This window comes from Saccopteryx leptura, chromosome 7, assembly GCF_036850995.1.
Source record: "Saccopteryx leptura isolate mSacLep1 chromosome 7, mSacLep1_pri_phased_curated, whole genome shotgun sequence".
Lineage (NCBI taxonomy): Eukaryota > Metazoa > Chordata > Mammalia > Chiroptera > Emballonuridae > Saccopteryx > Saccopteryx leptura.
Genome location: NC_089509.1, coordinates 59910518 through 59937632, shown reverse-complemented (window position 1 = coordinate 59937632; position 27115 = coordinate 59910518). Strand labels below are relative to the sequence as shown.

General features: G+C 38.0%; 1 protein-coding gene across 1 annotated transcript in view; it reads left to right on the top strand.

Moving 5' to 3' along the window:
• SP3 (Sp3 transcription factor) overlaps positions 1 to 27115 on the top strand; it is a 59648-nt gene that overhangs the window by 5066 nt on the left and 27467 nt on the right. The window contains exon 4 of the mRNA XM_066345035.1: positions 5784 to 7143. Coding sequence (XP_066201132.1) covers positions 5784 to 7143 — 1360 coding nt within the window. The remainder of the gene's footprint in view (positions 1 to 5783; positions 7144 to 27115) is intronic.

The window sequence follows — 27115 nt, the reverse complement described above, 5'->3', positions numbered from 1 at the left end:
GTTTTTGCCTGATCTTCAGTTTAGGTCATAAATTTGGTGTTCATTAATTTAGTATATAAATGCTGGTGAGCTAAAAAATGAAACTAGCTTATTTTTAAAAAGTTATTTTTACCATTACTTAAAATAAGACCTACTTTGTCATTGTAATGAATTCATTGGGTAAATGTTTTTATTTAGTGTCTGTTTGAGTTCTTTGGGTGTTCCCTGGAAGAATTTAAGAAGCTTGAGTATGTACTTGACTTAAGAATGGTTTTTGGTTTGTTTCCACCTCAGTTTTGCACTTGTTCTTGTTTCTTGTTACACTCTTGTCGTTGCCTGTTTTTGGCTTTCATAAAGCCATTTGTGTGTACTGAGAAGTTAATGCTATACAGTAAGTGGTATGAATTTTTTCTTCTTCCCTTTTATCTATAGGTATTATATTATCTGGGAACATAAGGAACCTCTTACTCTTTTCTCTCACCCGGCCCCCCCCATTTTTGTGCCTGGTTGTACTGGAAAATGCACTTGCAATGTATTGTTACAGCAATGTTCCAAGACTACCCTTGGTTATGTTCTTTTTCACTGTGTGATTATGTCTAAACAGAGGGAGCCTTACAGTAGCTTTGGTTACAATTTTAACAATAATGCCAACTTCCATGTTAGATAGTATTTTGTTTGTTAATTGTTCGGTGAGAATATTAGAATTACTAGAGAAATACTGGTGGATTTTTCTTTTAGTATGAAGCTTACATAAAGGGTTGTCTTGAATCTAAACCAAATACTAGTTTTTGCCTGGGTTATGTGATTTTATTTCTCTTCCTTTGTGTAGTGTTTCCAAATAGCCTAACAGCAAACGTTTTTACAACTTTTTTTTGGTCTCAGATGATTTTCTAATTTATCCCTTTCCTTTTTGGTATTTAGTGTACTGTATCTCTTTTATTGATATGCTGCTGATGAAATTTCTCATAAATGAATGGTCTTAGTAGGCTTTGTAGTTCGAAATATTGGGGCTTATTCATTGTGTAATTATGGAAGCAAAACGGGTTAAAATTGATGTAGAATTTTTCATAGAAGACAATATCTCAAGATCAGTTTTATTGATTCATTCTTTCTATCATTTTCTTTGCAGATATTTTAAAGTAAGATACCTTTCACTATTCATTCAACAAGTACTCATCTTTATGCCAGGAATTAGCTAGGCATTCAATGGAGGTTTTTCAAATCAGTCCTTGAAAGCTTAGTAATCATGATGATAACCTTAGGGTTGTATAGTGCTTTCTAGTTTATAAAGCTTAACTGTTTTGGTTTTTATAACCTTACAAGATAATATTTTCTTCATTTTTAACATAAGGAAATTGAGTCCTGCTCTAAATCATAACAGTTCTACAGAGTTCTAGTTTGGACGAGAACTCAGTTCTTATCTCTAGTGTAATATATTACCCTTCCCCAACCATAGTCTTTTTTAACTTAAATCATGAATGTCTGTAGTAGTTTTCTGATTATGTTTTCCCCATTCCATAAAAAAGACTTAATACGGTACCTAATAGTTAAAACTGTAAATTACTTTATTAAAGAAAAGTTGTTATTTTGTTTGTTTTGGTGCTTCCACCCTCCCCCTTAAATTATCTCTTGCTGTTTCTAGCTCCTCTTCCCCAGGCTTGTGCTTCATTAAAAATGTTTTTTGCCTTAGGTTTATTTTAAAAAATTCAAATACAACAGTTTATCTTTGACTAGAAAACTGTTCACTGATAGTTGAATATCTGCCCTTTTACTCTTTTGTAAAGAGAGCATTTTAGATTTCATAAATTAACCCTTTTAAGATGAAAAAAGTGTCTAAATGTCTGAGACACTATATTCTTTGATATAAGTTGAATAGTTATAAATTAAATACTGTTCAGAAAAAATTGAACAGCTGATATTTAAATGTGATGTATGACCTTAAGATAAGGATTGGACTTCAGACTTAATACTTTACTGGAAATTTCCATATAAAGTATAGATTTAAGTATTTTTAGTTTATTTAAAATGCCAAGAGACTGAAATGAAACATGAATTGTTATTGAATTGTTACTTTAACATAGGGAAAGATGACTTAAGCTTGTAATTTCTATACCAGATAGAAGTTGAAGAATGATGTGTGACTTAAATGTCTCGTGCTTTATTTTAATAACTTAAGTTTGATAACTTTAAAATATCATTACCTTGGTTCAGGCTTAGATGTTTGTACTGAATCCCACAGTTTCTTTACTTTTATTCTCCTCTGCCTTTCGTTTTTTCTTCTTCTGCCTTTCTTTCAGTCTCCTTTACTGGGCTTTAGTTTATCTTTAAAAAACAGATCTGATTGTACCATTCACTTGCTTAAACTTTTTAAAGTTTTCATTTACTATCTGCAGGATAAAGTCCAAACTCCTTAGCAGGATCTACAAAGCCATTTATTACAGGCCCTGATAAAAATGTCTAGTCCTGTTTTCCATTACTTTTCTCTGAATCTGAGCCTTTTCTGGATCCTCTCTTGAACACCAACCTACATATTTCTTTTTGTTGTTTGTGACTTTATTGTTTTTATACCTTTGTTAATGCCTTTATTTTCTAATTGCCTATAGTTCATTATTAAATTTTATTCTAAGATTACTTTATTTTCTTATAAGATTACTTTAAATATCTCTTATGCAAAATCTTTTTTTTTCTTTGATATCCTGTTTCCCCAAATAGCTTTTTGATCATATGGCTACTTTATACCATATATAATAGCATGTATGTACATGTCTGCTTGGATTGACTGAAAATCATTTGATGAGAAAGATTGTGTATCTCATGGGATTACATATACACTTATTTCATTTTGACAGATATGCACTAATAAGATTCTTGGGTCAATTCTCTGGTTTATCCATTGAAATACATATATACTTTTAACTATGCATCTACATAAAAATTAGGTAATTTCTTCAGTAAACTTTAAAGATCTTCTACAGTATTTGTATTAAAATGTGGAATGATGTATGTTGAGAAGACAGTATTTGTCTTAACTTTTTTATGGTCACAGACCCTCTGAGAATATGATGAAACTTCCCCCACCCCATACCCCCAATTGCACTCTGTCAAAAAGTTGTTAGGCAATTTTAGGAGATTCAAAGATCCTTTGAAACTCCGGCATGGATGCCCAGTTGAGAATGCTGAGCTATCAAGATATACAGTGTGTCCGTAAAGTCATGGTGCACTTTTTATTTTTTTATTTTTTATGGTGCACTTTTGACTGGTCACAGGAAAGCAACAAAAGACGATAGAAATGTGAAATCTGCACCAAATAAAAGGAAAACTCTCCCAGTTTCATACCTATTCAGTGCAGTTTGATGTGGGCTCACGCACAGATTTTTTAGGGCTTCTTAGGTAGCTATCCCATATAGCATCTACAGACTCGTCACTGACTGATGGCCTACCAGAACGGGGTTTCTCCACCAAACTGCCGGTCTCCTTCAACTGCTTGTCCCACGAATAATGATATTCTTATGTGGTGGTGCTTCGTTATAAACGCGCCGATATTCACGTTGCACTTTGGTAACGGATTCGAATTTAGTGAGCCACAGAACACACTGAGCTCTCCTCTGTACCGTCCACATCTCGACTGGCATGGCCGTAGGCTGCTCCACTGTATACACGGTGTTACGTCATTATCTGCACATGTGCACATGCTGCCACATCATCCTACAGGAACTGGGAGGGTTTTCCTTTTATTTGGTGCAGATTTCACATTTCTGTCGTCTTTTGTTGCTTTCCTGTGACCGGTCAAAAGTGCACCATGACTTTACGGACACACTGTACTTATGTTCTCATTGTCTACTGATAGATGGCATTTTAGGAAATTACATGAAGATCTAGAAGGAAATAGGATAGCAATGGTTTTATTTTAATGGTGAGTGATTAGTATAGGGTCTCATTCCCCATGCCTTTACCACTGGTCTTAGTGGTAGACAGTATGGTATAGTATTTAAGGCTCTGGGTTCTGGAGTTAGACTTGACCTAGTTTTATATCTTGTTTTGGCATTTGATAGCTATGTGATTTTGTCCCTTGATTTTCTCATCTGTGAAATGGAAATAATGGTAACATTTACTTCATAGGATTGTTGTAAGGCGTAAATGATAAAATCTTATAAACTTGCCCTGGCCTGTTGGCTCAGCGGTAGAGCGTCGGCCTGGCATGTGGGGGACCCGGGTTCGATTCCCGGCCAGGGCACATAGGAGAAGCAAACATTTGCTTCTCCACCCCCCCTTCCTCTCTCTCTCCTCCCCTCCTGCAGCCAGGGCTCCATTGGAACGAGGATGGCCCAGGCGCTGGGGATGGCTCCTTGGCCTCTGCCCCAGGCGCTGGAGTGGCTCTGGTCGCGGCAGAGCGATGCCCCGGAGGGTCAGAGCATCGCCCCTGGTGGGCGTGCCGGGTGGATCCCTTTCGGGCGCATGCGGGGGTCTGTCTTGACTGTCTCTCCCTGTTTCCAGCTTCAGAAAAATACAAAAAAAAAAAAAATTATAAACCATGATTATAGTACTTGGCATATAAAAGGACTCAAATAATAAACATTGCTGTTATGCTCTAAAAAAAATCCGTCCTTTGACATTGACATGTAGGATTTTATTGCTTTTTGCTTTCATACATATTTTTCCAGTTTTACTTAATCTGTGAATTATGGGGATGATAACCTGAGATTCCAACAGATCACAGAATGCAAAATGTATATGCCTAGTACTTTACTGCAAACTTAAATAGAATAGCAGGTAAAGCCAGTCTATACTTTCCAGCCCTTAGATTCTAGAAAAACTTTTCAGATGGGGTGAGTTTGCCATGTGGTCACAAGGCAATAATCTCCACATTAATTTTTTTAAAGTATCATTTTTTTAAAGAAATTCATGGGAAAGGTAAAGAATTGGCTGATGGAATACCCTAGCCATAAGTTTGCACAGGAGTACATTAATGCATGCCATCAAAGGAGTTGCTTTAATTGTTTGATTTAAGATTTATATCAGTAATATGCAAATCTCAACTTTTCTAATTCAAATAATTTGATAACACTTCATTAGTAATGCTTTTTCCCATATGTAATGCACCCAATTTAGTAATATATTTTTAGTGCATTGTATTTTTTTACTTCTTTTCAGTATTTGAGGTATGGCTGGTTTGATCTGTTCATAATTTTTTCTAGCCACTTATTTACATATACTTATTTATTTATAGAGAGGAAGGGGGATGAAAGGGAGAGAGAGAAAGGAAAATACCACATTGTTCCACTTATTTATTCATTTATTAGTTGATTTTTTTAATTTTTATTTTTTAAGTGAGAGGAGGGGAGACAGACAGACTCCCACATGCACCCCAACTGGGATCTATCTGGCATTGGTTGATTCTTGTATGTGCCCTGACTGCAAATTCAACCTGCAAGCTTGACATGCTGGGATGATGCTCTAACCAACTAAGCTACCTGGACAGGGCTATTGATTATTTTTAACTGGATAGCATTAGATATTATAGATAAGGGATTAAACAACTAGTTTGTGGCCATAAAACAAGGATTATTATTGAAGTCTTTATCTTGTTCAAATAGCATAGCTTATCTTAGCAATAACTACCAAAATTGGAAATCGTAATTATTGTAGTTTATATAGTATTGCTTCTATATTTGAATTCCATTCTGTTATTAAGATAACTTTTATTTTCAGGTAGTAGAATTTATATCAGTTTCTAGAGTTTTGAGGACTGGTTTAAATATACCACAAATATATATCACAAAACGTTTTTTGTTTTCTTCATCCAGACAGGTGATTTGGCTGCTGCACAGTTAGGAGGAGCACCAAACCGATGGGAGGTTTTGTCAGCCACACCTACAACTATAAAAGATGAAGCTGGTAATCTAGTACAGATTCCAAGTGCTGCTACTTCAAGTGGGCAGTATGTTCTTCCCCTTCAGAATTTGCAGAATCAACAAATATTTTCAGTTGCACCAGGCTCAGAATCATCGAATGGTACAGTGTCCAATGTTCAATATCAAGTAATACCACAGATTCAGTCAACAGATGGTCAGCAGGTTCAGATTGGTTTCACAGGCACTTCAGATAATGGAGGTATAAATCAAGAAAGTGGTCAAATACAGATCATTCCTGGCTCTAATCAAACCTTGCTTGCCTCTGGAACACCTCCTGCTAATATCCAGAATCTCATACCACAGACTGGCCAAGTCCAGGTTCAGGGAGTTGCAATTGGTGGTTCATCTTTTCCTGGCCAAACCCAAGTAGTTGCTAATGTGCCTCTTGGTCTGCCAGGAAATATTACCTTTGTACCCATCAATAGTGTCGATTTAGACTCTTTGGGACTCTCGGGCAGTTCTCAGACAATGACTGCAGGCATTAATGCCGATGGACATTTGATAAACACAGGACAAGCTATGGATAGTTCAGACAATTCAGAAAGGACTGGTGAGCGGGTTTCTCCTGATATTAATGAAACTAACACTGATACAGATTTATTTGTGCCAACGTCGTCTTCATCACAGTTGCCTGTTACTATAGATAGTACAGGTATATTGCAACAAAACACAAATAGCTTGACTACTTCTAGTGGGCAAGTCCATTCTTCAGATCTTCAGGGAAATTATATCCAGTCGCCTGTTTCTGAAGAGACACAGGCTCAGAATATTCAGGTTTCTACAGCACAGCCTGTTGTACAACACCTACAACTTCAAGAGTCTCAGCAGCCAACCAGTCAAGCCCAAATTGTGCAAGGTATTACACCACAGACAATCCATGGTGTGCAAGCCGGTGGTCAAAATATATCACAACAGGCTTTGCAAAATCTTCAGTTGCAGCTGAATCCTGGAACCTTTTTAATTCAGGCACAGACAGTGACCCCTTCTGGACAGATAACTTGGCAAACATTTCAAGTACAAGGGGTCCAGAACTTGCAGAATTTGCAAATACAGAACACTGCTGCCCAACAAATAACTTTGACACCTGTTCAGACACTCACGCTTGGTCAAGTTGCAGCAGGTGGAGCCTTGACTTCAACTCCAGTTAGTCTAAGCACTGGTCAGTTGCCAAATCTACAGACAGTTACAGTAAACTCTATAGATTCTACTGGTATACAGCTACACCCAGGAGAGAATGCTGACAGTCCTGCAGGTAAGTCTTAAGTCATGTTATACCATAGATAGGTTCAGTGATTTGTTAACATGTAGGGAAATTTTTTGCTTCAGGTGTTTATCAGTATCTACTTATCTTAAATGTGATGATACATTGCCCTAAGTTTGTATGAAAAGTAGACATCAGAGTGTCTTATAAATTGTTCTCCATTGAAAGTTTTCAGTTTTTGAAGTCAAGGATTCATTTCTGTATTATGCCAGTATATTTGTAAGTTTTCCCTTACTCAATTCTGGATTTGTTTTCACATCTGATTGGTATTGTCCAACATTATAACATTTTTATTTGGTACACAGAGTGTCTTGGTCGTCCTTGATGTGATATAAGTTAAGTGTCTTCTGTACTATATTTGTTTGGGGAATCTGGTTGGCATAGTAAAAATGTGGTACTGGAAGTAAAGACTATGCTCTCTCAGCCGGTAGCTAACTTTGTGATTTTGGCCAAGTTAACTTTTTTTCTTGCAAAGTCGATTTCCTCAACATGTGGAATTGGGTTGTTGGACTAAGTAACTATATTTATGGTAACTTTCAGACTTTGATTCTATGATGGTTTATTCTTATAAGTATATTATGGGCATTGTACTTAGCTGTGCTAGACATGTTATTGATAGTATGGGTAGAAATTTCAGAAGGCTACTCTTTGCAAGAATTAAATAGTATAGTTTTAAAAGAAATAGTATTGTCATTACCTCAATAATGCTATTTATTTGAATGACATTTTATTGACTGTTTTGTTGTGTACTAACTCCTTACTTTCACTCTTTTACTTTTTATCTTTTTAAAGATTTTATTTATTGATTTTATATGGGGGGGGCAGCAAGAATTACCAGCTCATAGTTGCTTCACTTTAGTTGTTCATTGGTTGCTTGTCTATGTGCCTTGACCAGGCAAGCCCCAGGGTTTATAACCAGTGACCTTAGCATTCTAGGTTGTCACTTTATCTACTACACCACCACAGGCCAGGCACTCTTCTACTTTTATTTGGGTTTTGTGGAGATTTTTACCTTCCAATAAGTCAGTGATTCTAAGCTCTTAAATTGGGACACTTGAGTTTGTTTTTTTTTTGTTTTTTTTTTGTATTTTTCTGAAGTTGGAAATGGGGAGGCAGTCAGACAGACTCCCGCATGTGCCAGACCAGGATCCACCCGGCATGCCCACCAGGGGGTGATGCTCTGCCCATCTGGGGCGTTGCTCTGTTGCAACCTGAGCTATTCTAGCGCCTGAGGCAGAGGCCACAGAGCCATCCTCAGTGCCAGGGCCAACTTTGCTTCAATGGAGCCTGGCTGTGGGAGGGCAAGAGAGAGACAGAGAGGAAGGAGAGGGGGAGGGGTGGAGAAGCAGATGGGCGCTTCTCCTGTGTGCCCTGGCCGGGAATCAAACCCGGGACTGCTGCATGCCATGCCAACGCTCTACCACTAAGCCAACTGGCCAGGGCTTGAGTTTGTTTTTGAAATAATTTCCATCACAATAAAGGCTTTTTCCTTTTGAGAAATTTGTGGTATATGCTTAGAAAATTGGAATTGTCTTAAAGCCTCAGGTCTGTCCTTGGAAAACCCTTAATTGCATTCGAGTCTTCTGAAACTGTGTGGTTCAGAGCAACAGTTCGCAAAGTTTGATCTGGGGAATCTTTGAGACTCTCTTAGAGGTCCTTAATGTCAGACTACTTTTCATAACATTAAAAGTAATACTGAAGTTATTTGCCTTTTTTTTGTGTTGACATTTTCACCAATGGTGACTAAAACCGCTTGGTTTTTAGCACAACTCAAAGCAGTGGCACAAAATAATACTAGTTGTATTCTTTATGACATTGCACTTGCTGTTAAGAAAAATGCACTTTGCTGAAAAATGACCTTGTTAAACCAGTCAAAATAGTTACTTTTACTAAATCTTCAACACTTGAGTGCTGCATTTTTTTTTTCCTAAGTGAGATGGGGGAGATGAGAGACACCCACATGTGCCTTGACACTGGGATGTACCCAGCAACCCTCATCTGGGGCTGATACTTGAATTAACCTAGCTATCCTCAGTGCCCACTGATGCTTGAATAAATCGAGCCATTGGCTGTGGGAGGGGAAGGGGGAAGGGAATGAAGCAGATGGTCCTTTCTCATGTGTGCCCTGACTAGGGATTGAACCTGGGACGTCTGCACGCCTGGCTGATACTCTATCCACTGAACCAACCTGCCAGGACCTAGTGCTGCATGTTTTTAAAAAAATAATAGCTTTATTTGAAATTAACTCACATACCATAAAATTCACTCTTTAAAATATACAATTCAGTGAATTGTAATACAGTCACAGAATGGTGAACCATCACCACTATCTAATTTTAGAGCATTTTCACTCCCTCCCAAAACCCCATTAGCAGTCACTCTTCATGCCTCCTCCAAACCTCCATGTCTTAGCCCTTGACAAACACTGATCTCTTTCTGGATTTGCCTTTTATATCAATGGGATTTTATTTCATATTAATGAATTAATAATAAATGGCTTTTTGTGTCTAACTACCTTCATTTGCCACAGTATTTTTAAGATACTTTTTGTGGTTGAATAATATTCCATTGTATGAGTATACCATGTTTTATTCACTTACCTGTTGATGGATAAAGTTTCCACATTTTTAGCTATTATGAATAATGCTGCTATGAACATAACATGTACATTTTTTTGCGTGGACGTGTTTTCATTTCTTTTGGGTATATACTTAGCTGTGGATTTGCTAGATTGTATGGTAACTTAATGGTTTACATTTTGAAGAACTTCCAAAATGATGTTCCATAGTGACTGCACTTTGTACATTCTCACCAGCAATGTATGAGGGTTCCAATTTCTCTACCTCTTAGCAACATTTATCATTGTCCTTTTTTATTGTAGCTATTCTAATAAATATGAAGTGGTATCTTGTTTTTTTTGATTTGCAGGTTCTGCTGCTTGTCTTTGTAAATTTTTTGGGCAAGGTATGCTTTAATAAAGCACTTTTAAGATGATTGTATTAAAAAACCTTTTTTTCGATTGTGTAGTTGGGTGAGTTGTAAGCTGAACTAGATACTGTTTTCATGAAATGCTTTTTACTTGAAAGATTGACAGGTTAGCGTTATTGGGAGACTCATGTATTTATGTGACAGATGTTTTCTTTAAAAAAATGAATTCAGTAAGCATTACTTAAAGGAAAAAACAATAGTATTTGTTATCAATGTTAAAATTTGAGTTTTATAGTGAAAATGAGAATTTTAGGAAAATCAAATCTATGAACTGCATAGTTTGTTAATAAATTTCTGATGAGATGGATAGTGATATTAATAAATAGGATTTTTTTTTTTGGAATACTGTTTTAAAATAAAGTATATGGAGATCTGTATGTGGTTACTCAGTGAACCAGTAGTTCTCAACTGAAAACCATGAATCCATTTAAAATTAGAGGTAGACTAGTAACAAACATGGAAAGTTTACCAATATGGTTTCAGATTCTACATTGTTACAGATCTTTAAGAAACTGTTACTTGTCAAGTTTGGTATTGTATCAAATACCCACAATTGGCTGAAAGGCTATCAAATTACTTCTTCCTTTTCTAGTCATATATCTTTGTGAAGCTAGATATTCTTGAGACCAAAGGTCACTGCCTTGAAGCCCAAAGTTGCTGGCTTGAGCAAGGGGTTGGTTACTCTACTGTAGCCCCCTGGTCAAGGAACATGAGAAAGCAATCAGTGAACTAAGGTGCTGCAACGAAGAATTGAGGCTTCTCATCTCTCCCCCTTCCTGTTTGTCCCTCTCTGTCTCTCTCTGTCTCTCTCTGTCTCTCTCTCTCTCTCTCTCTCTCTCACACACACACACACACACACACACACACACACACACACACAGAAACTATCTTCTACATCTTCAGAAGTCTGTCATTCTACCAGCAGTTCTTCATATGCTTCAGCCCAAACCATATATTGCAACAGATTGAATGTAAAAGCAAATATGAGACTCCGTTTGTCGTCTATAAATGTAAAAAAACATGGCCTCTCTTATCAGTTACATGTATATTTTTGGAAAATAGTTTTTTATAAAATGTTAATTTGTGTTAACATGTAATAGATTTATTTTTAAATGAGTTAAAATGGAAATTCATAATTTCTTATATAGTATATATCAAAATATGTAACCTACATGAGCAAGAGTTTAGACAAAATATGAATTTTGATATCTTACCGATGTCTTTTCTAGTTGAAAAAACTTTCCCAAAATTTCAGTCAAGATTTAGTCTCAAATTTTAGTCCTCCACCAAATTTTGTTTTATCTAAATACAGAGTTATCCTTTAAGACTGGACATATTTAAAATGTAGTTTTGTGTTTGAGGTAGGAAGAGAGGTTTATAGAAATCAATACTTTTTTAAAGCAAAAAATCTAATGTTTAGAATTTCCATTATTCATGAAAAACTGCTTAGCTGTGGACTAATTGATAGCTGTGCTTTTTATAAAATTAGTAGTGAGAGAATGGGAAGCACTACAAAACACTGGGTTTTTGAAGCTTTATACTTAAACAATTGAAGGGCCAGAGGGACAGAGCTCTGATGTACTACTGTGGTGTCAGATACTATTTAAGTATTTTTACGTAATCCTTTCTTGCAATAATCCTGTTACTAATCTGGCATTTGGGTAGGGAAGGAAACTGTCCCAAGGCTTCATAACTAGCATTTTTTCTCACTTGACTACAGTGACTTGGTCTATTTAATTTACATCAATAGGATAAATTCCCCTCCCCCTTTTTAATTTTTGCTTCAGTTTTTTAATTTGGGGAGGAAAGATACCAACCATATGTATTTGTTTTATGGTAAGTGGAAGAAATGTCTTCTGAAACTTTTTTTTGAGAGAGGAACAGATAGGGACAGACAGACAGGAAGGGAGAGAGATGAGAAGCATCGTCTTCCTGTGGCACCTTAGTTGTTCATTGATTGCTTTCTTATAAAATTCTTTTGTGTGTATTTTTTTGAAGTGAGAAGCAGAAAGGCACAGAGACAGACTCCTGCATGCGCCCAGTTGGGATGCACCCAGCATGCTCTCTGCTCATCTGGGGCGTTGTTCCATTGCAACAGGAACCATTCTAGTACCTGAGGTGGAGGCCATAGAGCCATCCTCAGTGCCCTGGCCTGCTTTGCTCCAATGGAGCCTTGGCTGTGGGAGGGGAAGAGAGAGACAGAGAGAAAGGAGAGGGGGAGGGGAGGAGAAGCAGATGGGCGCTTCTCCTGTGTGCCCTGGCCAGGAATTGAACTTGGAACTTCCACACGCCGAGCTAATGCTCTACTACTGAGCCAACTGGCCAGGGCCTGATTGCTGTCTCATATGTGCCTTGACCAGGGGGCTACAGCAGACTGAGTGAGCCCTTGTTCAAGCCAGTGACCTTGGGCTCAAGCTGGTGAGTCTGTGCTCAAGCCGGCGACCTCAGGGTTTTGAATCTGAGTCCTTTGCATCCTAGTTCGATGCTCTATCCGCTGTGCCACCATGCCACTGTCTGGTCAGGCTTGAGACATTTCTAACAAAATAAGAATAATTTTTATTGGTTTTACCTAAGGAATCATATGTCAGAACTGGCTGATCATAGAAATGTTCAAGTATTACTAAAAGGCCAAACCTATTTCATGAAAAGCAGAGTGTATAGTGGAAAATGCAGTCTCTTTAGAGCAGTGTTTCCGAACCTTTTTTGTGCCATGCCCCACCTTAACCTTTCTAAAATTTTTATGTCCCCCCCTATGTAACATACATAATTTTTAACATTAAAAAATTGATTTGTTCACTTAATAAACATAAATGATAGGTTCTAGGAAGAAATCACTATGAAATTGTTAACAAAACACAGTAAGTAAAATTTCAAAACATAATGAAAAACAGAAATTTAAATTCCAAATAATTTTAATACAGATTTTTCTATATTAATTTATTATTTTAATTTAGTGTGATCCTTGCGCTTGATGCTTGCTGCACAGAGATTTTATATTAGGTTCCAATTTGGTTAGCTTTAGTCTCAAGTCTCCAGGTATCTTCTATCCAGCCGATTTCTTTTTTTTTACCAGTAAATCATTTACAGCACTAAATCCACATTCAGCTAAAAATGAAGATGGAAACGGTAGCAATAGTTTTCTTGCACATTTGGTTGAATTTGGGTATTTGATTTCTGTTTCCTCACAAAGCCATGCCATCGCTCCTTTGATATTAAATAAAGCTTTAACTGACTCATCATTTTGCAATTCTGCGAGTTCTTCTTGATACTGCATATTTGATATATCAGACAAATCCACTAACATTGGCTGCATCATCCATGTTGGGAAATCAATTTGTTTTAAATCAGAAAATCTTTCTTTTAAATCAGCCGATAGAATATTCAAATGATTGACAATAACAAGTAAAGCGGTATCAGTTACTTCACATTTTTGGAGCCAATGAAACTGTTTATAAAGTTTTTGTTGTTAATATGTTTCTGACATAACTCAATATTGGTAATGAAACCAAATATCTTTGCTTTTGCATTGACAAGAGTTTTATTTGTTCCTTGAAGTTGCTTATTTAATATATTTAGTTTTTCAAAGATATTGGCTAAATAACTCACAAATGCTTTACCATCTATTGTTAACAGATACTTCATTTCAGGTTTGTCGCTTAAAAAATCATTAAGAGTATCAAACAGTTCCATAAATCTTTTCAAACAGTTTCCTTTAGATAGCCATCTTACTTCAGTATGAAGTAAAAGTCTCACATGGTCTTCATTTTGTTCTTCACAAAATAGCTTCAAAAGACGCTCACATTTGGCACTAGCTTTAATAGCATTAACACACTTTATTACTGTATGTAATACTTCATTCAGAAGAGGCGAGATGTTTTTAGCTACCAAGTTTTCCCTATGAATAACACAATGCACAAGAATCATTTCTGGATTCACATCTTTCATCAATTTTAAGCAGCCATTTTTCTTGCCCATCATATTGGGAGCACCATCTGCAGCACAAGATGTTATATTTTTCATTGGTATATCATTGACATCTAAGTTTTTTAGCTTATTATATATATCTTTGGAGGTAGTGGTGCTTTCTAATCTTTTACAGAACAACATTTCTTCAGCAAAATGTCCTTTATCAATATATCTTACGTAAGTTATCAATACTGCCTCACTGTCTCTCAAAGTTGATTCATCCATTTGCAAGGAGAGTTTTCTTGTTTTCAGCTTTTCAATAAGTTATTTTTCAATATCCTTACTCATTTCGTCTATTCTTCTGCTAACAGAATTGTTACTGAGTGGCATAGCTTTTACATCTTTGTCATCTTTTTCAAGAACCGTTTTAAGAAATGCTGATATTGCCCTGGCCGGTTGGCTCAGCGGTAGAGCGTCGGCCTGGCGTGCGGGGGACCCGGGTTCGATTCCCGGCCAGGGCACATAGGAGAAGCGCCCATTTGCTTCTCCACCCCGCCCCCCTCCTTCCTCTCTGTCTCTCTCTTCCCCTCCCGCAGCCAAGGCTCCATTGGAGCAAAGATGGCCCGGGCGCTGGGGATGGCTCCTTGGCCTCTGCCCCAGGCGCTAGAGTGGCTCTGGTCGCGGCAGAGCGACGCCCCAGAGGGGCAGAGCATCGCCCCCTGGTGGGCAGAGCGTCGCCCCTGGTGGGCGTGCCGGGTGGATCCCGGTCGGGCGCATGCGGGAGTCTGTCTGACTGTCTCTCCCCGTTTCCAGCTTCGGAAAAATACCAAAAAAAAAAAAAAAAAAAAAAAAAAAAAAAAAAAAAAAAAAGAAATGCTGATATTGACGGTTTTATTAAATTCTCTCCTATAGTGTGATTTTCTCCAGTTTTAGCGATGAATAAAGAAATTTGATAACTAGCCTCAAGAACACGATTATTAGTTGAAGTATGAGCAGTAAATAGAGACTTTAATGTTCTTTTTTCAAAATTTTTCTTTAAAGTTTTAAAGTAACTCAAATCTGAATTAATATGAGCACTATTTGTTTCGCCTTCAAATGCTCCTCAAGATGACCTCGTTTCATTGATTCATTGGTCAAGCATTGCTGGCATAAAAGACAAAAAGGAATCCGCTCATCGTGAACAGTGGGTATGAACCCAAATTTTAAATATTCCTCCGAATATTGACGAGTTTTTTTCTTGCTTGCACCACTCATTTTACTATGGGCTAGAATAAAAATAAGATCAATTAAAAATTAATATTAAAATATGTGTTAAAATATATTCAGTGTGACATAGAGTAAACGTATACTAAAAATTCATATTTAAATGTATATAACACATTTACTACACTACCACCGCAAATCAAAAGGTATCTATATTTTTTCCACTTGACAAAATTTTCTGGAAAGTTATGCTTCTAAAATTAAAATTGTCGTGCATGCACTATTATAGCCCCAATAATATTTATAAAATATTATTGCTTTCTAGCCCCGATGCAAGAAGTACTTAATAGTTTAATATTGATAAAAATAAAATCAAATACTTACCAATTATATCTATACAATATATATATATATATATATATTTATTAAATCAACGAGCTTTTACAACAGTTTTGACTGACACTTATTTCAAATTAACACCAACTGAATGATGTGAAACACTACAGAAGTTGCGATGGGCCAATTAGGTGAGAATAACTGCATTGTTTAGCGAGTTTTTAAAACGTCCGGGGTTCCTCGCGGCAGACGGCACGCTCTGCGGTGAACCGAGGACGAAGTTTACTTGACGACGCCAATCACCCAGTTGATATTTTGGTCTCGTCAAACGAAATTATACTTAATAATTATTTACCGCAATTATTTAAGAATTGCATTTTTTGTTAAATTTGGCACCGATATCTAGCATTGTATTTAAATGGCCCGGGGCGAAAGAGTTAAAGTCCTGTCGAGTCCATTTTCAAATTGCCCCCCTTAACTATTGAATTGCCCCCCTGTGGGGCGTGGGCCCCACGTTGGGAAACACCGTTTTAGAGCTAAAGAGTGGGTGGAAAGAGGAATGTGAATATGATCTGTACTGATTTAAAGTAATTGGTAGGTTGTTTAGCCCTCTTATACAAATGGAGGACAACCAAGCTATTGTTTTATGTAGACTTAAAGTTTTATCAGTAAACATAACCTGAGGACATTTTAGGTATTGTATAGTGTACTCTGCTTTGTTTCCAGTTTTGAACTCTTCATTTGAGAATGCATATATGTGCATGCCATCACATAGGAGTTTTAGAAAAAGAGTAAAGTGAATGGCAAAAAAAAGCATATTTGAAGAGATAATGGCTGAAAATTTTTTATTGTATTTATTTATTTGTATTTTTCTGAAGTTGGAAACGGGGAGGCAGTCAGACAGACTCCCGCATGCACCCGACCGGGATCCACTCGGCACGCCCACCAGGAGGCGATGCTCTGCCCATCTGGGGCATCGCTTTGTTGCAACCAGAGCCATTCTAGCGCCTGAGGCAGAGGCCACAGAGCCATCCTCAGTGCCCGGGCCAACTTTGCTCCAATGGAGCCCTGGCTGCGGGAGGGGAAGAGAGAGACAGAGAGGAAGGAGAGGGGGAGGGGTGGAGAAGCAGATGGGCGCTTCTCCTGTGTGCCCTGGCTGGGAATCGAACCCGGGACTCCTGCATGCCAAGCTGATGCTCTACCACTGAGCTAACCGGCCAGGGCCTTTATTTTTTATTTTTCAAGATTGCATTTATTTCAGAGGCTGTGGGAGTAAGAAAGTATCACTCATAGTTGCTTCACTTTAGTTGTTCATTGGTTGCTTGTAGTATGTGCCTTTACTGGTCAAGCCAAGGGTTTCGAACCGGTGACCTCAGCATTCCAGGTCCACGATCTATCTACTGCACCACCACAGGCAAGGCCGCAGATAAAAACTTTACTTAACGGTATTAAGAGAAATAAAAATGAGTCCACCCCTGATTAATACTAAAATTACAGAGAGGGGCATAATCTTAAATTTTAATACATAAAAACGATTACTAGCAAAGAAATTACAGGCCTACAAACTCCTATCAGCCACACAGATGCCAGAAGATTGTGTAGTAGTATCTTCATAATGCTGAGAGAAACTAATCAGCAGGCAAGAATTCTATATGCAGCTAAATCCGGAGGTGGGATTCAAATAATTTAACAATATTCTCTGCCTTAATGACCATTTTAAGTATAAAAAAAGATACACCAAAAGGTAGTTTTTTTATTTCATGCATTTAATACTTAAATAAGAACAATAAAAAAGGTACACAAAACCTAAATTGTTAGTTTTAAAATATTAATGAAAAATATTATTAACTGACAACAATAAAACTTATTTAATATATTTCCATATTGCTTCTTGATTGGAATCCTTACTTGGCAATTTTTTTTCCACCTGTGGATGGAATGAATATTACTACAAGCACTTAGAATATGCTGTTGAGCAGATGAACGTTAAAAAAGAATCAGGAATGTAAATTTGTGATTCCCATATTTGGCAGCTGTCTAGGCGACATCTACCTTAGAGAGAACCCTGATTACCAGTGCCATTTTAACGACTGGTTCACCAAACTCAACAAAAAATTAGGTATTTGTTCTGCTTGAACTGGTGCAAACCAGCAGAATCCCACCACTGGTTAAACCTCTACTTAAGAATTAGGATATAATGAAGATATATTTAATATACTCAAGGACAGAATATTTATTATTCAAAAATCTTACTAAACTAACTCCAGAAGGATTAAGTAGAAAAATGGATCCAAAGGAAATGAGTGGGAAATAAGGAAATAATAGTGATCACAGAAAGCAATAAAAAAATTAATGCTTTAACTAACTGTAAAATACCAGTAACTTCAAAAGTTACAGAAACTTTGAAAAATACACAATAGCAGAGATAAGTATAATGAACCTTAATGTAACTACCTCCCAGCTTCAAAGTTACTGACATTATGCCAAATCTGCTTTTCTTGTTTCCTCTTTTCCACTTAAAATTTTATTTTTGTTGGAATATTTTAAAGCAGGTCTCACGCATTGTATAATTTTATCCAAAATTTCTAATGGAGTGATTTTCAAAAAGTGTGTGGTCTGGAGTCTCTGAGACCCTTTCATGGGGAGGTCATTGAAGTCAATAATAATTTTATAATAATACTAAGATGTTACTTGTCTGTTCCATTCTCATCTCACAGGTAGCATACAGTGGAGTTTTCCAGAGGCTGCATGATGTGTGATAACACAACAGATTGAATAGTGACAAAGTCATATAATAGATTTGCAAACATGTCAAACTATTCTAAATTTTTTGAAAATATATATTTCATAAATGTTAACTTATGTTAACATTTAATAAATTCTAAAGTTCATGCAGCTTTAAAATTGTTTTGATTTTTTTTTTTTTTGTATTTTTCTGAAGCTGGAAATGGGTAGAGACAGTCAGACAGACTCCCGCATGCACTCGACTGGGATCCACCCGGCACGCCCACCAGGAGGCAACGCTCTGCCCACTAGGGGGCGATGCTCTGCCCCTCCGGGGCATCGCTCTGTTGCAACCAGAGCCACTCTAGCGCCTGGGGCAGAGGCCAAGGAGCCATCCCCAGCGGCCAGGCCATCTTTGCTCCAATGGAGCCTCGGCTGCAGGAGGGGAAGAGAGAGACAGAGAGGAAGGAGAGGGGGAGGGGTGGAGAAGCAGATGGGCGCTTCTCCTGTGTGCCCTGGCCGGGAATCGAACCTGGGACCTTCGCACGCCAGGCCGACGCTCTACCACTGAGCCAACCGGCCAGGGCCTAAATGGTTTTGATTTTTAATATTGTAAATATTTATATATGTACTTACGTACACAAAGACCCTTTTTGATCCTCAAATTAAAATTTTAAGTTTAAAAAGACATAATTTCCATGTAGTAAAATTGACCCTTTAGAAGAATTATTTTTTATTTAGTGATTTTAGCAAGAGACGAACATACATAGAAAGATAGAGACACCTATATGTGCCCTGACGGAGGACTGAACTGGCAACCTCTGTACTTTCCAGACAGTGCTCTAATCAACCAAGATATCTGGCCAAGGCAAATTCAACCTTTTTAGTGCACAATTCTGCACCTTTTGGCAGCTATACACACGTAGTTGTGTAATCACCATAATCAAGATATAGTATCATTTCATCACTCCTCTCCATTACCATGTGCCACTTCAGTCATTTTCCCTCATGCCCATTCTCTGGCACATAGGTATAACTCACAAAAACAAAAGCTCCTTGAAGTTGAAGTCTTTAGTGATTTTTAAGAAATAAAGTGATCCTGATATCAAATTAAGTTTTAGAACTGCTGCTCTAATTAATAAGGGATTTTTAAAAACATGCACAAAAAATGTGTATTCACAGTACCATTTATTTACAGTATCCTAAATTATAGTAATCCTTTTATATTACCTAGTATTTTTGCAATGTTAAGTTTTCCCCAAATGATTAAATGTCTGTAGAATTGATTTGTTGTAATTAAGATTTGAACAGGGACCATGTGTCTTATTGGTTGATGTACCACCAAGTCTCAGATTTTCTTTTTATTTTTTCATTGATTTGACACTGAGAGGGAAGGGGGGGGGGAGAGAGAGAAGCATCAACTCATTCCATTTAGTTGTGTACTCATTGATTGCTTCTCCTACATGACTGGAGGTGGAACTTGTGATCTCTGTGTGCATGGAGAGCACTCTATCCACTGAACCACCCTGCCAGCGTCCAAGCCTCATAATTTCAACTAAAGGTTTTAGCAACTTTTCATGGTTGTCATTTAGACTCATTTACTTCATTGAGGTTTGCAAACTGGTGATTTTTCTAATTTTTCTCGGTCTGTGATTCCTCCATTAAGAACTTTTGTTCATTAGCCATTTATATTTATAGTTAGTATTCTCAAGTACAGTTTGTACAAAAAAAAGGCAGAATAAATGTTAAATTTGGTGTTTTTATTTATTTTCAGAATGAGTTGGTGTCTGAACAGTTGAGATTCTTTTTTTTTGAATATCATCATGAACTCATGTTGTATTTATTGTGTTTTAATTCATGGCAGTCATTCTTGGTAGTTAATGTTTTATTGTTGAAGAAATGGAATGCTAGGCATGAAAACAAATAGGAGTATATTTGACCTCACCCTCACCTGGGTCCTTCATTTCCCAGTCCTATGCTCTGTCTACTGCGCCACCGCCTGGTCAGGATGTTTTTGTTTCTTTAGTCAGTTATCTTTTATGTTTTTTGCTTATCACCCCCACACAACTAATTTGTAAGAGACTTTAAAAAATGACATCTTTATATGTTAAGGGCATTAATTTTTGTCTCATACCATAAATATAGTCTTCATTTGTTTGCCTTCAAAATTTGGTCTTGGTGAGTTTTATTTTAGTACATATAAGTTCTTCCTAGTGCTCCTGCCCATTTTTTTTTTAAACAAAACTGAATTTAGAAACTTTGAAGCATAGTTTTTTAATTTAGTTTCTACAATTTGGAAATCATTCGATGCAGTTCAACAGTTTGTGGAAGATACCTGAAATGCATTGTGTGTCTTAAAATAATTTTAGCTGTATGTTATTGGTCACATGTTATTTTTTTAGTATTCTATGGAAAAATAGTGCTCACAGATCCCTGAGCAGTTTCTTGAGGATAATACTTATAGCAGTCTCAAATACCTATTGAATTGAACATTGTAAATATAGTAACTATTATTTGATGGAGCAGTATGATTTAAACCATGGAATCTTAGAGAGGTCAACTGATTAAACTCATTAGATGCATCTTCACAAATAGCTGCTCAATTCCTGCTATATATACTTTTTTTGTTTTTAAAATTTTTATTTATTTGTTTTTTATAGAGCCAGAGAGTGAGTCAGAGAGAGGGATAGACAGGGACAGACAGACAGGAACGGAGAGAGATGAGAAGCATCAATCATCAGTTTTTCATTGTGACACCTTAGTTCATTGATTGCCTTCTCAAACGTGCCTTGACTGCGGGCCTTCAGCAGACTGAGTAACCCCTTGCTGGAGCCAGCGATCTTGGGTTCAAGCTGGTGGGATTTTGCTCAAACCAGATGAGCCCACGCTCAAGCTGGCGAGCTTGGGGTCTCGAACCTGGGTTCTCTGCATCCCAGTCCGACGCTCTATCCACTGCGCCACCACCTGGTCAGGCTGTAAATCTGGGGTCCCCAAACGATGGCCCACGGGCCGCATGCGGCCCCCTGAGGCCATTTATCCAGCCCCTGAAGCACTTCCGGAAGGGGCATCTCTTTCATTGGTGATCAGTGAGTACTGTATGTGGCAGCGCCACAAAGTGCGGCGTTGCTCACGTACAGTACTACTTCCAGTGATGTGGGACGCACGTGCCACAGCTCCAGAAGTGCATCATATTACTTGTTACGGCTAGCAGTGACAAATATGGAACCAGACATTGACCATCTCATTAGCCAAAAGCAGGCCCATAGTTCCCATTGAAGTACTGGTCAGTTTGTTGATTTAAATTTACTTATTCTTTATTTTAAATATTGTCTTTGTTCCCTTTTGATTTTTACTTTAAAATAAGATATGTGCAGTGTGCATAGGGATTTGTTCCTAGCTTTTTTTATAGTCTGGCCCTCCAACGGTCTGAGGGACAGTGAACTGGCTCCTGGTGTAAAAAGTTTGGGGACCTCTGCTGTAAATACTTTTAAATTTGTTTTTATTAACCCCTCCACCTTTTGCTGAATTTTCCGAATTAGTACATACAATTTGTGATTAAACAAATTTATTCTACATAATATAGTCAGTAATGCAAATTAGAATTCAGAGTGGACATAACAAATGGAAATCACTTAATGGGTGATTTTTATTAGAAAGCTTTCTTTGACACATTCTTTTATTATGCCATAACCTTTTTATTTTTTTGAAGAGAGAGAGACAGGAAGGGAGAGAGATGAGAATCAACTCATAGTTGTGTCACTTTAGTTGTTCATTGATTGTTTCTTATACATGCCTTAACCAGGGGCTCAGGCTGAGCCAGTGACCCCTGGCTCAAGTCAGTGACCTATTGCCTTAACCAGCGACTTTGCAGTCATGTTGATGGTCCTGTGCTCAAGCTGGCAAGCCTAATCTCAAACTGCTGAGCTTAATCTCAAACTGGATGAGCCCGTGTTGAATCCAGCGACCTCGGAATTTCAAACCTACTGCGCCACCACAGGTCAGGCAGTTGTGCCATAGCACTTTGAATCTAAAAGAATAACTTGATTAAAAGTAATCTACATTACTTGTCATTTTAGTGTTTTTTGAAGACATTTTTTGTATCCAGCTTTATTTTGTGAGAGTACTTGACGTGTGACACTTAAAAATCTCATTGTTTTCCTCTAAGGAATAGTGCCATTCTCCTAGCAACCTGGATTAGAGAAGTCATGTTTGAGGGCATACTACATTTTAACAGGTAATGTTTTTTATGATTTTAGCAACAGTGAAAGAGACAAAGGCCCCACTCTTACAAATTTTGTGTTTTAATAAATGAAGGCAAATGAGAAAACAGTAATATTAGAATGTTATGAAGAAGATAAAGTTGGCTTATGGAATAGTAGAGAATATGGAAAAACCATGGGGTATGCCGGTTATTTTAGGTAGGATGGTTAACAAATATACCGCCTTATAAAGAGATGAAATTGAAGTACAGATCTGAACATTGAGATAGAAGCTTGTCATATTGAGATCTGGAGGAAAAGGTATTCCAGGAAGAAAGAATGAGCCAAGGTGGCTGGAGCTTAGTGGTGTTAGAAGATGATATTGGAAGTAGGCAGGAGTTATATAATATAAGTCATGGTAAGGAATTTGGATTTTATTTTTAATAGGAAAACATTGGAAGGTTTGAGTAGGGAAATGGTATCCTTTCATTTATGTTTTAAATAGATCCCTGTGCGAGATACGGATGAAGGGGTAGGAATTGGAAAGGCTAATGCAGTAATACTGAAGAGGATAGTGAGATTGGCTAGGCTGGGAAAGGATGGGGTAAAGGGAGAATTAAGATTTCTCTTTTGGCTTTAATAAATTTGAAACGCCTGTTAGAAATTAAAGTGTATAAGCCTGACCTGTGGTGGCGCAGTGGATAAAGCGTCGACCTGGAAATGCTGAGGTCGCCGGTTCGAAACCCTGGGCTTGCCTGGTCAGGGCACATATGGGAGTTGATGCTTCCAGCTCCTCCCCCCTTCTCTCTCTCTGTCTCTCCCTCTCTGTAAAAAAAAAAATTAAAAATAAATAAATAAATAAAAAAGCCTGACCTGTGGTGGCGCAGTGGATAAAGCATCGACCTGGAAATGCTGAGGTCGCCGGTTTGAAACCCTGGGCTTGCCTGATCAAGGCACATATGGGAGTTGATGCTTCCTGCTCCTCCCCGTCTCTCTCCTCTCTCTCTCTCTCTCTCTCTCTCTCTCTCTCCTCTCTAAAAATGAATAAATAAAATAAAAATACAACAGTCTTTAAAAAAAAAATTAGAAAAAATTAGAAATTAAAGTGTATGGTTCAAGAAAAGAGTTGAAAATCAGCATCTGGAGCTTTGGTTGGGCTACAGATAAAACTTTGGAGTCATTAATGTGGTTAGAGGTGACCGGATGAAATAATTTGAATAGTAGCTTTGCAGCATTTGGTCACATGGTAGAATCTCACAGGGAACTTTTAAAAAATGCCAACAGCTTGTGGTGTTCACCTTCCTCCTAATTCTAATTTAATAGCTCTGCCTGTGACTTAGGAAAGATGTATTTAAAAAGTCCCCAAGTGATTTGAACTGAAGCTGGTTTGAAAATTAGTAACTTAATAGGGAAAGAATATAGCTAGAGAAGAGATTAGAAAATAGTATCATTCTGAGCCTCAAAATTTTTTTTTAGGTTTTCCAAATGCAGTGTCCACCACAGAATTAAAGGTGACCAGGCATTTGAAACAATCAGACACATGAATGAGAACCAGGAGAAACAACAGACAGCAGAAATAAGATTTATTGTAACTACAGATACTAGAATGTTACTGTGGTCTAGGTCAGTGATTTTCAACCAGTGTGCCACAAGAATTTTTAAAACATATAGTAAACTAATTTAATCAGGGGCACGGACCTCTTTTCCCTTATTGTATCAAATAAAAAAAATGACAACAGCCAACCCAACAATAGCTGACTGGTGTGAACGAATCAAAATTATATGTATGTGTATATTTTTTTGGTCAGGTGGGCAAAAAATATATATTTTTGATATACTGCAGAATTTTAGTAGTGTGTGCCATAAACTAAAAAAGGTGAAGATCACTGGTCTAGGTAATAAAACCCAAGCTTGAAAAACTTTGACAAAGGACTGGATACTGTAGCAAAAATTACTTAGCAGATTTGTAAAAGAACCAAATAAAAATTTAACCAAATTGAGGGAACTCCTTAGGGCTGAATCCTAGAACAATTTCAACATTTAGAGGGCAAGAACTAGAGAAGGAGCCAGCCAAGGAAACAGAAGAAGCTCCCAGGAGAGAGAGAGATCCTGGAAGCCAAGTGAATAAACTACTTAAGAAAGTAGGAGAGAGTTCTTAACTTGACAGATACTATGGAGGGTATGTAAGAACAGGATTCTGATTGATGGTGACAAGTGGTTTCAGTGGAGGAGGAGTAAAATCTGAGTAGAAAAAGATTTAGGGAAGACGGGACGTCAAGTCTGAGTAGAAAAGGAGAATAAGGGAAGAGAAGAAGTACAGACAGTAATTATAGACAGATATACTAAGATTTTTTTTTTTCTGTTGAGAATAGGAACACTGAAATACTGGATGGTAACTCAAGGTGGAGTTGAGGTTGTGGGACAATTTTTCTGCAGTATCTCAGTAAAGGGTGAGAAATTGATGAGTCAAATAGAAGGTATACAGGAAGTTTTTAAGAAGACAAGATGAAATATAGAGATTGGCCGCATAAGATTGCAGATTATCATATTTTAATGAAAAAGGCAGAGAGGATAGAGCTTTGCAGATGAGATAGGTTGGTAGGAAGATAAGGTAATTATTGTCAGGTTACTTCTAATTTCCTTTTAGATTGGTGAAGAGGGCAGGTGTTAGAAATTGAAGAAGGAAGATGGTCATTTGAGAAAACTGGAAAGTGAAATTACTGGTGAGCTGTAGAATTGCAGGGTTACTGGGTGCCCACTGGTATAATTAGCACAATTGTGTGTGTGTTTAAAATTTTTTAGTTTATTTGAAAGAGGGGGAGAGGGAAACAATGACTTGTTGATTTTTTTAAAGAGAGACAGACAGGAAGGGAGAAAGATGAGAAGTATCAACTTGTAGTTGCAGCATTTGAGTTATTCACTGAATGCTTCTCATACGTGCCTTGACTGGGGGGGCTCAAGCCCAGCCAGTGACCCTGTGCTCAAGCCAGCAACCTCAGGGTTTCAAACCTGGAATCTCAGCATTCCAGGTTGATGCTCTATCCACTGTGTCACTACCGGCTGGCCAGGCAATTGGTTGATTCTTTTTTTGAATTATTTTCTTTTATTTATTTATTTATTTATTTATTCATTTTTTTAGAGAGGGGGGAGAGAGGGAGAGAGACAGAGAGAGAGCAAGGAGAGAGAGAAGGGGGGAGGAGCTGGAAGCATCAACTCCCATATGTGCCTTGACCAGGCAAGCCCAGGGTTTAGAACCCGCGACCTCAGCATTTCTAGGTCGACGGTTTATCCACTGCGCCACCACAGGTCAGGCCTGATTCTTTTTTTTCCCCCCCTAAAGTGAGAAGAGGGGAAGCAGACAGACTCCCGCATGCGCCCGATTGGGATCCATCTGGCATGCCCACTAGGGGTTGATGCTCTGCCCATCTGGGGCGTTGCTCCATTGCAACCAGAGCCATTCTAGCGCCTGAGGTGGAGGTCATGAAGCCATCCTCGATGCCCGGGCCAACTTTGCTCTAATGGAGCCTTGGCTGTGGGAGGGGAAGAGAGAGACAGAGAGGAAGGAGAGAGGGAAGGGTGGAGAAGCAGATGGGCGCTTCTCCTGTGTGCTCTGGCCGGGAATTGAACCTGGGACTTCCACATGCCAGGCCGATGCTCTACCGCTGAGCCAACCGTCCAGCGTCTGGGTGATTCTTGTATGTGCCCTGACTGGGAATTGAACCCACAACCTTGGTGTACTGGGATGATGCTCTAATCAACTGAGATACCTGGCCAGGGCAGCACAATTGTGTATATTTTTCTAGTTAGTTTTGGCTGCTTGAATGTAGTTGCAGGGTCCTGTTAGAAAGTTCCAAGTCCTTTTGCTTTTCTTCTGCCATATTTTTGTGATCTGTTGTTCTTATTTATTTATTTATTTATTTATTTATATATTTAGTGAGAGAAGGGGAAATCGTGAGGCGCAGACTCTTGTAAGTGCCTGACTGGGATCCATTTGGCAACTCCATCTAGCGCAGATGCTTGAGTACTGAGCTATTTTTAGTGCCAGAGGCTGATGTGCTCCAGTGGAACTATCCTTAGCACCTGGGGCCATGCTCAAACCAATCAAGCCACTGGCTGCAGGAAGGGAAGAGGGAGAAGAGGAGAAGGAGGTGCAGAAAAGCAGATAGTCACTTCTCCTGTGTGCCCTGACTGGGAATTGAACCTGGGACATTCATACGCTGGGCTGACCCACTATCCACTTCATTCTTGTTTTGTTAGTCTGGCTTTTACTGTTCTATTGTAGTATCTTTTAATCTGTTTTCCACGCCTCTCTGGTACATATAAATTTAAAAAAAATTTATATTAGTCCCTTCTTATCTGGAGGGGATATGTTTCAGGACCCCCAGGGGATACCTGAAACTGCGGATAATACCAAACCCTCTATATACGATGTTTTTTCCTGTACCTACATTTATATGGTAAAGTAATTTATAAACTAGGTACAGTAAGAGATTAACAACAGCAATACCATAGGACAATAACAGTATACTGTAGTAGTGAATGTGACCTCAAAATATCTTACTGTACTCACCATTCTTCTTGTGATGTGAGATGGTAAAATGCCTACA